Source organism: Lepisma saccharinum, chromosome 1 (assembly GCF_977018435.1).
Source record: "Lepisma saccharinum chromosome 1, izLepSacc3.1, whole genome shotgun sequence".
Lineage (NCBI taxonomy): Eukaryota > Metazoa > Arthropoda > Insecta > Zygentoma > Lepismatidae > Lepisma > Lepisma saccharinum.
In genome coordinates, this window is record NC_139229.1 from 6,112,054 (window position 1) to 6,128,497 (window position 16,444).

Here is a 16,444-nt window from a genome sequence, read left to right on the forward strand (position 1 = left end):
GAGCAATCGTTCGCAGAACTAAAGAAAGGCATTTTTTGTTCTCACGACGATAAAAAATAGAAGGCATATTAAACAAATAGCCACAGACGAACGCAGAATTGAATAAGCTTAATTTTGATGTAACTCGTTCTTATGTATGTCTACTGGTTAATTTTTAATTGGCGTCCAAACTCAGTATCCATAATTTTTAATCCGACGGTAGTAGCGTCTTATATTAGGTTATGAACAAAAACATCTTTGGTAACACAAAAATAAAGTTTCTGTTGGCTCAGCAAATTAGTGTAAAAAATGTTATTTTTCAGCATTCCTACAGTACAACGGACGACTTCACGTACATTATTCGATGTATTATCATAATATTAGTGCTAGGAATTTCTCCGACTGGACACCGGTGTCTGGTGTAAATGCAAACTATAATTTGTTAATAAAAATGTTGTTGTCAAGAGTAAAGTGCATGTTAAACGTTAGCTTTAACTACGCTGCATTCTTTTGAAAGAACAACATGAGGACTATATATGCACTAGTTTTATTCCCATACATCTATGTGGTTCAATTTGATAACTCTAGTTAAATGAAATAATCCATGCATAATTTGGGCTTGCTTTTAGACTAAATTATTCAAACATTTTTTTAAAAGCCAATTAAATATGTATCTTGCATAGTAATTGAAAGATTATTTATTTACACAGATTAACTAACCGTTAAATTGCAAAATAAATACGCGATGATTGGGCAAAGTGTTAAAATGTAATTAAATTGCTTGTACAGCTCTCTTCAAACCGCAACATACATCATTGGAATTAGCTGACATGTACATACCAGGAAAACAGACACCAATTCACTTTCCAGGAAAGAAAATCCATTAGAAAGTAATTAGTAGATTAATTAGACACATTTAGGTTAATCACCACTATAATCCCCTGCTGGTGGCTTCGATGACAATGTTGATTGTTTTCAGTAAATTAGTTCCACAATTGATAAACTCGAAACCACTATGAATATACACAAGGTTCATCTTTCGTTTTATGTATGGTTGTGTCTAATTTACCTATTACTGTTCATGAATTCAATATCGTTTATCAGCGTAAACAACAAGTAGGAATTCTTTTACAGGAAACAATTGTTGAAGAATTCTCTTTAACCCTCCTTGCATGTCTTTGCTTCTTAAACTATCAATTACATTATGTCATTCCACTAAAGTACATACTTACGTGTATATCATGGTACAGTAACTGATTATATCATTAACAATATCGTTTTTTTTTTATTGTTCAATTTTTCTTAAACAATGTCGATAGATCAGAATTAATGGTTACTGAGAACTTTTCAACATACTATATAACTCTCAAACCCCAAAAAGGAAGAATTATTTAACATCAATAATCCTTATATGAAACTACAAAATGAAAGGACAATTTTAGGGAACATCTGTGAACTAATTCATGCTAATTTTGAAAATATATGAAACGTCAAAATAAATAGAAACCGACGCCATTTTAAATAAAAGCTTGTTTTAAGTTCACGTTCAAAAGCTAATCGGGACTGGGCCTACAGTTTAAATCGGAGCTGGTAAGGAATGTCTGAAATTTGCCTCCCCTAGCGATCGAACCCCTCAACTTGTGATTAGGAGATATGTTAATATTTAACTATCAGGTCTAGGTCTATCCATTTGGAACTAGCCTAAACTAAGGTGGAGTACACACTTATTTCTGTTCAGGAATTTTCATGTTGCATCACAAATTTGCACGAAACTACAATTCGGAGATGTTTCTTTTAATAATTAAGGCTTTCCACGGATAATTCAACATTAGTTAACGCATATATGGGATATTATTTGTATTGGAAACTGTTAAAGGTATAACACTGTTATTCTTCCGAAAATCAAGGGCTTCTCAATGTGACATCATCTAATTGGATTCGTTGAATATCCTGCACGGATCCACCTATACAAATTTAGTTTTGGGGACTGTGAAATCACCGTCGACAATTTCTTGAGTAATGTGTGTCATGAAATAAATTGTTAACGAAAGAATATGATTGGTCATCACCAACGAAGCACTGAACACTAAATGACCTCTGAAGGCTGTTTTGCAACAAGAGGACCCAAACACACAGAACCATTGTTGACCTTAAAGGTGAAACACAAGAGAATCACAAGAAACCATTGTCCACGAATTCTTTAACAATGTCAATCACCTTCTGCCGAGAAAGTTCGCCCACAATAGGCTTTGCTTTCCCAACTTTCTCCATGGAGACACTGTCGTCCACTTCGTCATCCTTTTTTGGTGCGGAACCTGTGTCGGCGTATATAATAGGTATGTTGAGCAAAGCCGTTGCTAGTCCGTACACGCACAATTCCCTCCAGTCTTCTTGCAGAGTTTCGTAAGGGTATATCCCGGGACTCGAACCGAGCTCGTCCAAGAACTGGACCAGACTGTGATGATAGACGCGCAGGAGCTTGTCCAGATGGGACTCGCGTAGGTCTCTTGAAACGCAACTGTAGAGAAGGTAGGTTAGGTCCACCACGGGAGAGCAGTACCTACACGCGTCGAAGTTGATGAATCGAACTTGCTGCGGTTTGCCTGCCTCGTAGGTCCTGAAGAGGAGATTGTTGGTCCAGAGATCTCCGTGGCAGATGACGCGAGTGCGTTCCGGATGACGAACCAGCTGGATCAACTTCTCCAAAAGGTCCTCGGAGAACATCTCCAGCTTCTCCACGTACATCTCGCTGGTCTTTTCCTCTTTCAGGACCTCCAAAGCGTTCTGAGTGGCGCTCCGGAGCAGAGGATGCAACCAGCTCCTGAACTCCGGGCTGAAGGTAGTCTCTCGGATGCTGTGGCAGAGGGCCCTGAAGAGATTCGAGTCCTGGTCGTTCATGGCGATGGAAAACGCATGGAAACGACCGAGCTCAACCATCGTGAGGACGCAGTGGGAGTAGTCCAAACCTTGGCGTTTGTCGATGGCGCAGAACTCCTCCGCTCTGAGGTCTTGTATGACAATGACGTCATTCTTACCATCGGCACGCGCTAGGAAACACTTGGGGAAGCCCTGGAACTGGGTTCGCACGCCCCTGGACTGCTGGAAGTCCTGGAAAACTGGAGCAACGTGATTGTAGAAAGAAGCCTCGTTTCTGAAGAACGCAACGGTGCGGATCACGTCTTTCACCGGTACATTGCTCGACAAGCACTTGAGCAGAAGGAACAGCTTGGACGAGAGTTGCCCTCTGCGGCCTTCGACAACGACACTCTGCACATCCTGGTCTCCAGACTTCTCCGTGAGCGAGAAGGAGTTAATTTTGATCCCGTGGGACCTCGAGATGCAGTCCAGAACCTCCTGGACAAAGTCGGTGTCCATCGTGCCCGATTCGCTCATCCCGACTGCCTCCTCTGCCATGAGTGACCTTCACAGATTCATCCCTCGGATGCAATTATCCCATTGGGCCACTTAAGGAAGCGGCTCTCTCCCTCTTCTCTTGGCGAAGGGCCAAGGTTCAATTGCATCCTTGCTGTCTGGACGAGCCCTTTCTTCGAGACCAATAAAGGAATGTTCTCGAACCCCTCCTCTGTTAACAGGGCTGGAGCGTCGACGAGGAAAAATACCACCAGTGCATGGTGATATACATTTTAACGTGGTGGAAATGCATTCAGTTTCATATACGATATAGGAATATGGATTGAATTGACTGAATTAGGTTATTTTACGTCTCTTCCTGCCACTTATGTCTAATAGCGACGATGAGCATGAGTGATGATATGATTCAATTGATGATGAAATTGATATAATTTTAAGGTAAGGGTTTTAGATAAGGGGATTTTCTCCCGTATACACTAAAGGGTGAAAAATGGCCATGCCTACAGACACACCCAAAATTTTAAAATCAATCAATCTCCATCTCTCGCTTTCTCTCTCTCTTTTACATATATAGGGTTTTCCAATAAGAACGATATGATTTTGCAATGAAATAAAATAAAGACTATTTCAGATACAACCAAACTTTTTATATTATTTGGAAGCATAGTTTATTACATTATGTTTTGGATAATACATCATTTAAGTGTCCACCTCGACTTCATGCACACGAGTGGATTCGATGAACCCAATTTTCGATGACTATGTGCAATAACTCGGGCCTAATGTCACGAATGCATCGTTCGATGTTCAATCTTAATGCATCAAGGGTTCGTGATCTGTTTGCATAGACTATAGATTTCAAATAACCCCACAAAAAGCAATCTAAAGGAGTTAATCCAAAAGTCTTTTCGCAAAATACGCCAAGTTGTCGTTCTTCTAAGCCCTAATTCTTGAGTACGACGAGGAATCGAAAAATTTGGAATCTCTACAATGCTACCTCTTACAGCAGCAATGTTCTCTACACTTCTTGCATTTCAAACTCTTGTTGGTATTTTCTCATCGTGAAGAGTAAAATCCCTTTCAAATTTTTCAACGATTCGACGAATAGCAAGCACCGAAGGGCGATTATGTGAATCATAGTTTTCGCGAAGTGCACGTTGAGTATTCACAACAGAACGATTATTTTCATAATTGTTTTGGATAATAACTAAACGTTCTTGAAGCGTGTGTTTAGCCATGATGAATTGTCACAGAATATTAAACACAAATGACAACTAGTGACAGTTATAACATTTGAAGCATAGTTGCCAGTTCATTTCAAAATAATATCATTCTTATTGGAAAACCCTTTATATGTGTCCGTGTTTGTGTAAAGCTTCCCATAGCACACTGAATTCATTGATTGATTGATTGATTTGCTTTATTTTACTTCACTTTTTGTGCCACTTTTGGGTAATTTGCGAAGATCGGGATGAGTGATGATATGATGAATGGACCCTCAAAAACATCCATGCACAGGCCTGAATTCCAACCCTCGACCCGTGTCGTCGTAGCGCGATGTGCTAATCACTCCGCCAGTCACAGCCGGCACAGCACACTGAAACATGAAGTGAACATATATGGAGGGATTAGGGAGTAGTGAAGCATACATTCACCACGTCGGACATTTGTGGAGATGATGTGAACAGCACCAAGCTTCGGCCGCCCACAGAATTGTCTCCAGGTTGGGTGAACCTCAGACTCGCTCCTTTCAGGAACACTGCTGGAAAAACTCCCACATGAAATAATTCATCCCGGGGCTCGATCCTGTGACCTCTGTGCTATCGACTGGGCCATAGTTGCTATCGTGTGAAATTACAAATTAGTACGACGCTTTTCATCTTCTTGGGTTATTCGTGACGACAAGGATGAATGCTGAACTAATTAAATACAGGGTGTCCGAAAAGCACGCAACCGAGATTTTAAACGTACGGATAAGCTGTACAGTGTCTCTCAAAAGTTTTAGGACAATGACATTTTAAACTAGGCAACCCAATTTACACAAGCCGTTGGTGGGTTGCGTGCAGAGTTAGGCTCAATTTCAGGGTTGCCACATGCACAATAGATATTTATAAAATACTCGAAAGAAATATAAACAATTATTATTGTATAAAATTATTAAAAATATCACTATTATATCGCAAATGACAAAATTATTTCTGAAAGAAAAAAATAGGTTTTCTAGTATTTCATCGCTGATGAGTCTACAGTAAGGAAAAGAGGTGAGAGAAAACGAAGGAGAGGAGAAAGAGAAAGCGAAAGGAGAAGAGGAAAAGTAGAGGAGAGAAGAAAGAGAGGATAGACGAGGAGAGGAGATGTAGTGAGGAGAATGGAAAAAGATTCGAGGAGAGATGAGGAAAGAAGAACAAAGAAGAGAAAAGAGGAGGAAAACGAGAGGAGAGGAGAGGAGGAGACGAGAAGGGGGAAGTGGAGAGTAGAGTAAAGGAGAGAAAAAGAGAAGAACGAAAAAAGAGAGTGCAGTGGAGTCGGAAATCTAAGACAGGAAAGGAGATAAGAGGAGTGGAGAAGAGTGGGATGGAGATAAGATGCGAGAAAAGTATGGAAGGCGATATGAGATAAAAGCAGAACAGAAAGAGGGGAGAGAAGAAGGAGAAGGAACTGGAGAGAAGAGGTAGTTGCAGAAAATATCTTCTGAGCGTCAAGAATGGATGCATTGGTCAAATTATCGACATGAAACATTCAATAACATTTTGAATGTATTGGAGAATATATTAGATCGGTGCGAAATGCCTTTTGGCTGAGTTCAGAACAAATTAAAATCTTCCATGTAAGATCTTTGATTTTACCTGCGATTACACCACTAAAAAAATGAACGTAATTTTTAATATTTATAAGAATTATTCAATTTTTCTCTACTTCTGGGTTCGTTGAAATTGAGATTTTGTAAATCAATATTTCCCCTCCCACCCATCGTTAATTCCAAACTGAATCATTCCGTTTCACACGGCGTGGACAATGAACACAATGGGATATGTCTAAAACTTACGAAAATTTTCTGCCACCGGAAGGGTTTGAACCTACGACCATCAGATTGACAATCCTGAACGGTAGCCACTACCCTACAAGCTTTCGTTCCTTAAGCCAGGTAAAAGGAGCTGACCAATGTGAAATGTAGATGTAACTCTCCTGCATGTAACGTGCAAACAAGTATTGTTTGTAACAAAGAAAACGAAAGTAGTAAGATTCGGCGAAAACATTTAATGGAGAATTGCACATGGTGAGAACTTTTCATTCGATATTTGCGGAGGTATCCTTGCATTGAACTCAAGTGGGAAAAGGGGTAAAATTAGCATGTCCTGAATTGCCACACATATAAATAGTTATTTCATTAATATTTGTCAATGCCTTTGAAGCAGTACACAATTATCGTTAGAGTATCATAATTCACGATCTTATATATAAAAATATCCCGTTGAACGTGTGTCAATTCATTTATTTGTTTATTTTTATAAATTTCATATGCAGAACAATGTAGCGACTATATACTGCTATTACAAATAATGTTACCATGCTCTTGTTTAATGGAAGGGATTCTTTTTTAAGGAACATCTAGTATGGAGGATCGAACGTGGGACCGCAATGCTTTCAAGAACTCTAACCAATACACTACGCCCTTTGTTTTCTTGGAGCTACAGTTCCTAATTATTCTGTCGCCTCAATATTGTAACGTTATCTGCAAAAAAGAAGTTAAATATTCAGATATAGCTCTGTACTTCTAGGATTACTTTATACACATGCATTTGAAATTTAACTCTGAATTTCTTTCTTCGTATTAGTATATCTAAGCTTGTGAATATATTTTATTTGTAATTTTATAACGGTTTCATGAACATCTACGAAATAGTTCCTTATAACTTGGAATATGGTGAATAGATATGAAATGTCTTGAAATTAATTTTCGACCACTAGATTTTGGCAAGGGAATTGTGTGTGATTCGTTCCCAGTCATTCATTGCTTAAACAAACGTTTTAAAAGTACGTGGAATTTTCATTCTGGGATAAGTTTCTTTACTTGCTACATGTATGCGAACTACACTCTGACCCACTTATCTCTGGAGCAGGTGAACGAAAAAAGTATCTGAGCAGCGATGAACACGTGAGAGGAATGGGATTGCGTGGAGGGAGGAAAACCACTGCAGTTACCCCACGGTTTCCGAACGCGATTGCTATTGTAGAAGTATATATTCTCTCAAAAGAGCAAGAAATGAAATTCAACCAATGTTCTCCCGTCGATTAAAACCAAATATTATCTATTAAACAAAAAGTTCACGATTGTCAATAAACGGTTTAATCTATCTGAGCATAAGTTGAATGTAAATACTAAATTTAATAGAAAGGTTCTCCAAAATTTCTCTTCCACTGTCTACGTAAGGTCAGTACCCAGGGGAGTGGCCATGTAGGCCATGCTACCCCCTCGAACCCTAAAATATTTAAATGTGAACCTAATAATAAATAAATACGAAAATAACATCGTGGATTTTTAAAATGAGAAAAAATTTCAATTTTGCTTTTGTATAAATGAATCTGTTCCTTGCACAAAAGTCTTCAAGCTGCAATATTGGGTGGTTTTAGTTTTATAATCATTGATGCAAGGCTACCAGACGTCCGATTCACCGATTTAGTCAGGACAGTGCGTTACTTTCAATCCCTGTCCCGACTTTTTCGAACTGCAATCGTGATGCGAGAATGTCTCTTTATTATTGTTTTTTTGTTAACTCACAATTAGACATGTTCTTTATTGTATGAATAATTCTAAGTACGCAACATAGAATTATCATGACTTTTTAATGGCGCTCGCACTATTTGAACTATTTTGTAATATCTGTCCGTCTGTCTCTCTCTCTGGTCTACGTCAATGACAGAAATACAAGCAATATTCTTATTTATTTTTAACCCAATTAAAGGAAAGAGTAAGCATTTAAAAGAAATAAGAAATATCATCACAGTTGCTCTTCCTTAGAAATTGTTGTTCTTCGAGGAAGAAAAATTAGAAGGATTTAGTCCAGCACCTTAACACAGTGTCCCACGAGTCTCTCTTGACTAACACTGTCAAATGTGAAGTGATTTTATGAATAAAATTTTCCGCCTGTTTACGTATAACGTTGCACAGATTTGGTAGTTCGCACACGGTGTAATTATTTCGTGTTATCTTACGCAACAGCAAATACATTTCATAAGACTGTTCTGGACACAAGACTTGCATCAGTAAACAAGCATTTTGTCTGTTACAGTATCACAGGAAAAGAACATCGTCCTGTAATATTCAAGCCTCTAGATATTTTCTATTAGTAATGTCTAATCACAATAATAAGTTAGAAGAAATAACTCGCATTTTCACAACTACCAATATTCTCGTTTGTAATTACTTCGAAAATTATTTCTCGAAGATATCGGTTATATTACAAGAAAGGAAATCAAAATTAAAGTAAAAGTTCAACTACACGTATACCAAACGACATTTACAATATTAAAGGGACAGAATACTTAAAAAAAATTGTTGTTTCATTCGAAGGTAAAGGCGTGGTGTAGCGGTTCTTCTACCTGATTTAAGGAACGAAAGATTGTAGGGTAGTGGCTACCGTTCAGGTTTGTCAGTTTGATGGTCGTAGGTTCAAACCCTTCCGGTGGCAGAAAATTTTCGTAAGTTTTAGACATATCCCATTGTGTTCATTGTCCACGCCGTGTGAAACGGAATGATTCAGTTTGGAATTAACGATGGGGGCAGGGAAAATATTGAGTTACAAAATCTCAATTTCAACGAACCGAGAAGTAGAGAAAAATTGAATAATTCTTATAAATATTAAAAATTACGTTCATTTTTTTAGTGGTGTAATCGCAGGTAAAATCAAAGATCTTACATGGAAGATTTTAATTTGTTCTGAACTCAGCCAAAAGGCATTTCGCACCGATCTAATATATTCTCCAATACATTTCAAAATGTTATTGAATGTTTCATGTCGATAATTTGACCAATGCATCCATTCTTGACGCTCAGACGATATTTTCTGCAACTACCTCTTCTCTCGAGTTCCTTCTCCTTCTTCTCTCCCCTCTTTCTGTTCTGCTTTTATCTCATATCGCCTTCCATACTTTTCTCGCATCTTATCTCCATCCCACTCTCCTCCACTCCTCTTATCTCCTTTCCTGTCTTAGATTTCCGACTCCACTGCACTCTCTTTTTTCGTTCTTCTCTTTTTCTCTCCTTTACTCTACTCTCCACTTCCCCCTTCTCGTCTCCTCCTCTCCTCTCCTCTCGTTTTCCTCCTCTTTTCTCTTCTTTGTTCTTCTTTCCTCATCTCTCCTCGAATCTTTTTCCATTCTCCTCACTACATCTCCTCTCCTCGTCTATCCTATCTTTCTTCTCTCCTCTGCTTTTCCTCTTCTCCTTTCGCTTTCTCTTTCTCTCTCCTTTGTTTCCTCTCACCTCTTTTCCTTACTGTAGACTCATCAGCGATGAAATACTAGAAAACCTATTCTTTTCTTTCAGAAATAATTTTGTCATTTGCGATATAATAGTGATATTTTTAATAATTTTATACAATAATAATTGTTTATATTTCTTTCGCGTATTTTATAAATATCTATTGTGCATGTGGCAACCCTGAAATTGAGCCTAACTCTGCACGCAACCCACCAACGGCTTGTGTAAATTGGGTTGCCTAGTTTAAAATGTCGTTGTCCTAAAACTTTTGAGAGACACTGTACAAATAACGATAGCGATATGAAACTTACTTTGGGTAGTAACTTCGTCTATGTGGGTATTCTTTAAACATTAAAGAAGAAAATCATGCTTTACATTAATGATCAGTGTGCGGGAGAAGTTACTAAGGCGTAGAAAAGTTTTTGTACGAAGCAAAAACAAACCTGATAGAAGGTAGCTGTGGAGTTGCTTGCAAAAATTTTGGATGTGTAGCGGTGGTCTCTGTGGGTATTTATCGAAGTGATACAAGAACGCTAAACCTTTTACGCATTTTATGCATTAGAGACGAGTTTATTGGATTAATTATATCATATTCACAAAAAAGTATGTTTTTCGAAATTACGAGGTGTACTGGCAACATTGGTCTCGTCAGAAGTCAGTACCAGGTGTGCTCCACATTTGGCTATGGGATTCAGTCGATGCCCAGGTGAAATAAAAGCTTTGAAAATTATGGTGCAACAACCTAACCTACTCATCTATCTGTACAATAAATTTAAATAATAGAAATCAAATTTGAAGAAATTAAACCTAGAATATGGTGGCAAGTTCGTGAGCCCACCCTCTCTACTCATGCTACAATAAAAAGTTATAACCTTGTCTTTCTGCTCTCAAATCCCCTTTGTAAAATTTCTGAGCACTGTACTCTATGTGTGCGCGTGTGGTGTTCCTCCATCCGTCTAAGGTTATTGAAAATGCGTTTACGACCGTCACACACGGATCAGGAACGGGCCTCTCGCAGAAGACGATAACTGAATAAAAGAGATGGGTGCGCATTCCATAGGAAAGAGACCCACCTTCTTACTTACCTATCAACCCCCCAACCCCCTATTCCCGAAAACTTCTCCATTCCAAAAGAGAGAGGGACTACCTGTAGCCATTGATATATGATGCCTCGGATACTTTGTATTCACTGAGAGGAATTTTTCGGGAGAAGAAAGCTTGAAGTGATCTCGAGTCGAGGATCTGAAGAAAGCATTTCTCCTGAAAGCTCTGAAGGGTCTTCGGATATCTCGGGAGAAGAGAAAGGGTTCGCATCCTCGCTGGAAAGTTTCCTGTCTTCGGTGGACAAAAGTTTTCGATCCGAGAAACTTCCTTCTTCTGAAAAGGGCTGAGTGGGATGATGTCTGGATTCCTGTGCGTTGAGAATGTTTCTTGTTTCCGGGAAAGTGAGAGGAGGATAAATCGATTAGTGTAAGCGTTGAAGTTCGTAAGTGTAGAATCCCTCCTTTTTGTCTTTAAGCCTTTCTAGAAAGGTCTAGGTCAGTTGTTTTCCAACTTTCCAAAGAAAAAAACATCTTTTATAATCATTCAATTTAGGTCTGGATTTCGAAGGTTCTGATTTCAAGTCCGGTACAGTGAGCTAGCTCTATCTTCAGTTGTGGAGAAACCACGAGAAGTTAGTAAAATTAAAAGTGAATACGTGGACTGTAAATTTAAAAGTGGCAACACTGTCAGGAAGAGGTGATAATACCGTGCACAATCAGGCACTAATCATTGTTAGTTGGGGCCCATGACGATGTGTGGACTGCCAAAAGTGGTCGATGCAGCGAGTGCTGTTGTGTATGTACAAGGTTGAAACGAACATTATTTTGTGTACTGCCCTAAAACATGCTTGCCAAGGTAAGACAGCGATTGTGGAACAAAATCCAGATGGCCCGTGGCAAAAATGCACGAGAATGTCACCAAGACTTGCATGAAACCTGAAGCAACAATAAGTGCATTTCTTGAGGAGGTTGTGATGTGTCAGTGAGAACTACCTCAACATAAGGAAAATTGCATTTGTTACCATTGTACAACCATCAGCTAGGTACTGTTGCTACAGGCTTCATGCAAGTCTTGATGTCATTTTTGACACGGGGCACCTGGATTTTGATCCACAATCGCTGTAAAACCTTTGTATACATGTTATAGGGCATTGCACACAATCGTGTTCATTCCAACCTCGTACATACAAAACAGCACTCGCTGCACCGACCACTTCTATTACTCCACACATCGACATGGCCCCAACTGACAATGCTCACTGCCTGATAGCACATGCACAGTGTTATCACCTCTTCCTGACAGTGTTGCCACTTTTAAATTTACAGTCCACGTATAACCACTGCTGCTCAAATTACGCAGTATTAAATCACTTACAATTATGTTCTACGAAGAATTTGCGTTTAATGTGTCTTCATCTAAGGAGTACTTTTTTAGGATTAGTTTCAAGTTGAATAATTCGCCCCACTTTTTTATGGAATCTAAATTATTCCCTGAATGTTAGTGACAATGGTTCTATATTAGCATACAATGTTAATTGGACATTAGCCATTATCTACTGTTTTAAACTATACCAATTATAACTATAGTACATTTGGAGAGAGCACCTCTTCTCTCGTCTTCAGGTGAACAAATTTATTTTTGCTGTTGGTGGAGATCGAACGTAAGACAGACTTGTGATTTTACTACAAATCCAGTAAGCTAGCCACGGCGACACCCGACACCCAGTATTCTGAACTAATTTTTGTTCTACTTTATTCAACTATTTATATTTTCTCATAAGATGGGACTATATTTGCTTGAATCCTAAACTCAGATGACTTATAGGATTTTGGGCCATTTATACAGGGTGTATCATAAATAATAGCGCAAACTGACACAGTTAAAAGTACACGATAATAGAAGCAAAAAAGTCTCAGTAAACATGGGTCTGCAAACGAGCCGTTTTCGAGATAATTGCGAATGCGTGGTTACAAGCCGCCACTGACTTAATTGTTTGTAAACGTCGTCCTAGTTGGTAAAATGTTAATAATACAATAAGAAAAGTCATTGGAGATCTCATTGCTTTTATTGAACATTCTACTTACTTTAACAAACGTTAGTATGTTACATGTTACAATTACTGTACACTTATACTTGTTAAAGGAGGTGTTCAAAGTGTCGTCCTTGCATAGATGCAATACTGTACGCGGTTCCGCATTGAGTTTCGAATTCTTTCGAACATCCCGGTTCAATTCGGAATTGATCACAAGCATGTACAATTCTCTGTACTGATTGTATCCATCCTGTTTGATTACAACGCCAGCTCTCGGAAATGTTCTGTTTTGTAAACAAGGAGAAAACCTCGGAATGCGCAAGGAGTAAACCACTCGGTGTTTACAAAATGCAATCAGTGACGGCTTCTAACCACACATTCGCACACATGTTTAGCATTTTACCAACTAGGACGACGTTTACAAACAATGAAGTCAGTGGCGGCTTGTAACCACACATTCGCAATTATCTTGAAAACGGCTCGTTTGCAGACCCATGTTTACCGACACTTTTTTGATTCTATTATCGTGTACTTTCAGCTGTGTCAGTTTGCGCTATTACTTATGATACACCCTGTATAAAGGCTGTTTCTTTGGTTTTCATTTGGATCTGAGTGTGATACTGTTACGTTGTTCCACTGTATTCTGGACAATTCATTCCGTGTATGTTCGGTTATTTTCGAAATATTTTACCTTTGTATGTGTATTGTTTGTATTCATCTCATCTCGGGAATCTCTTTAGCGCGCGAACGAGAACAAGTCTGACGCGAGACGGCTCGACCAATAAACCCGTGGGAGGGAACAGGATTGCGTGGAGGATGCAAAGCGCGACTTCAGTTACCAGCCTCTCGGCAACGTGTACTGCTTCAGCTGCGTCCATTCGCTTTCTCCCCTTGTTTGTCCTTACACGCGGCCTTGCCCAGAGATTCCCTAGATGGATCGAGTATGCTCTTCTCTAGAGGACGTCCAGATTATCCTATGCAAGCTCGCCAGCATTCACATGGTTTGTTATAGGGCTTCCCCGATGGCGCAGTGGTAGCGTCGTCGTCTTGTAATCAAGGGGTTCCGAACCCGGGACGCTCACAGTGGTTCGGATCCAAGTATAAACTGTAGGTCCAGTCCCGATTAGCTTTACTGTGCATAAAATGGACTTACAACACAAACTCAATGAAACATGGTATGTTTATGCAGTTTTTTCTGACTTGGAGTTTTCTGGTTTGTATATGTTAACATGCTTCTTAGTGTCTGGAACGCTTCTTAGAATCTAAATTATTTTGCTGAAGTGTCATATCACTGACCTTAGAGATTTTTCTATATATTTTCGCATTATCAGCGAACTTAAATAGTAACTACGAGACAGTAACTCTCATGGGAGAAAAAAATGGGGACGGTTGTGTAACAAATTTCAAGTTCGAGTTTTCTCCTCTCTATGGGGAGCCCTCGATTCAAAGTTATTTATGAGTTTGCATCGCCCGGTGGACTCTGTCACGTACAAACGACGAATTGCAGCCCGAATCCCATCTCTCCCATCGTTTCTAAGCTCCTTTTTGGCTGATGGAACACGTGACCTATTAGTTGATCCGTCGGTGGCCTGTGATAAATGGTACGCCTTCTCCCCTCGGCACCAGGCATCATTATCAGGTTAGTGGAGCACGCTCGAAAAATGAACTACACTCATTTTTCTACCCATGACGTCCGCTGCAGATGTTCCATCAGGATCCCATTGGGTGTGGTTTATTGTGTGTCGCTTATGTACGATTTAGGAATTAGAGGAAAAAAATGGAGGGCGTATCTGGTATACCGAGCTCTAGTCTTGTACTCTAGAAGGGGCAATGGACTGTATTTGCATTACCTGACGTCACTCTTCTACTTCAACAAATTCCGAGTTCTACGATGGAATAGGGTAAGGAACACACACATGGAGCAGATGCATGCATTCATATGTGAGACTACCCTGTACGAAGCGCTAACAGTGAACGTATGGGCAGTTCTAATATATTTGCCTCAGATGTTACATATGCAGAAAGATTTATTGATTGATTTGCCTCATTTTACTTCGCTTCTTGTGCCATTTTTGCCTAATTTGCGAAGATGGGGATGAGTGATGATGTGGTGAAATTGATGAACGGACACTCACAAACAGGCCAGACCAGGATTCAAACCCGGGATCCCTGGCGTCGTAGCGCGATGTGCTAACCACTCTGTCACGGTGGCCGGCACATATGCAAAAAAATGTAATGTCAGTGAAGACGATTAACTTGTTTTTAGCAGTTTTTGTTGAATATATTAACGAAAGCAATTGAAGGTGGTCTTATTCTCCTAATAATATTGATAATAATATTGGAACTCCATGGTCTTTAGTACAGAGCATCACCTGTATCTACCAATTGAACCACTTCTCTCTCAACTTTGTATGTTTCCCCGATGGCGCAGTGGTAGCGTCACCGCCTTGTAATCAAGGGATCCCGGGTTCGATACCCAGTGGAGGCACATAGTGGTTCGGATCCAACTTTAAACTGTTGGTCCTGTTCCAATTAGCCTATCTGTGCATAAAGTGGACTTAAACAACAATTCTCGCAACTTGGAGTTCCTATCTCGCTATAATGCATTGTTTACATGACAAGAACTTTTGTCTCAGTGGCGTGTCCAGCTTAGTTTCTGCTAAGTTAGCATTGATCTGGAAGCACAGTCTCACTTAACTAGTTCTTGCCTCATATTTGAATCACTAAATTCGTTAAAGATGGTGAATATACCAATCTCCGTGGAGGAGGAGTAAGCACAGGGCGCTACGATGCCAGAGGTCCCAGGTTCGAAGCCCGGTATAGACATGGGTGTTCTTTGTGAGTGTCCCTTCATCAATTTCATCACATCATCACTCAACCTTGTCGTCACGATTAGACAAAAGTGGCAGAAAATGTAAACTAAATAACAAAGAAATCTGAGTCTACTTATGTTCCCAAACTACCAAGGCCTCTCACAGAGATACTTTCCCCCAGTTAAGAGAATTCTCACAAGACATCCCAGCACTAGGATAATTTGCATACACACTTAATCTGCTGTTTTTAACGGCACCTCTCGACTACTTTTTCAGGCTACAATTTCAAAATTTGAATTGTATGAAGTCTTTACATATATCAAAATGTGAAGGGGGCAAGTGCTTTATCTAGCCCTCTTGTTCGGGCAACCTAGCAAACTATAGAAACATGTTCCTTCGCCAAGAATCTAATCCTGGATTCCCCAGTTTGCAAACTGAGTCCTTAACCAAGAAGTCTAACACTTTTGAAGCACCCTGTGCGAGAAAGAAAGGGTACAATCAGATAAACGACTTAGAAGAAATGATGCAAATTTAAGGGTGAAAACAAAATGGAAAAAAGATATAAAAAGAAGTCAGTGGTTAAATCACATCAACACGCGAGAAAGAAAGTGAAACAAGATGGAGAGGGTTAGCAAAATGGCGGCATGCTTAATGGAGCCGATGAACAAAAGGAAGAAATGGGGAGAAGAAGGCAGGAAAGGGGAGTGGCAGGGTAGAGGAAGA

The 16,444-nt window shown here is 39.5% G+C and overlaps 1 protein-coding gene across 1 annotated transcript; it reads right to left on the minus strand.

Annotated features, from left to right (window-relative positions):
* Positions 1 to 556: 556 nt before the first annotated feature.
* LOC145999926 (uncharacterized) lies at positions 557 to 3,364 on the minus strand. The gene has a single exon (XM_083137551.1). It carries the CDS (start codon positions 3,352 to 3,354, stop codon positions 2,152 to 2,154), a length of 1,203 nt encoding a protein of 400 aa, XP_082993677.1. The 5' UTR covers positions 3,355 to 3,364; the 3' UTR covers positions 557 to 2,151.
* Between the last annotated feature and the right edge of the window lie 13,080 nt (positions 3,365 to 16,444).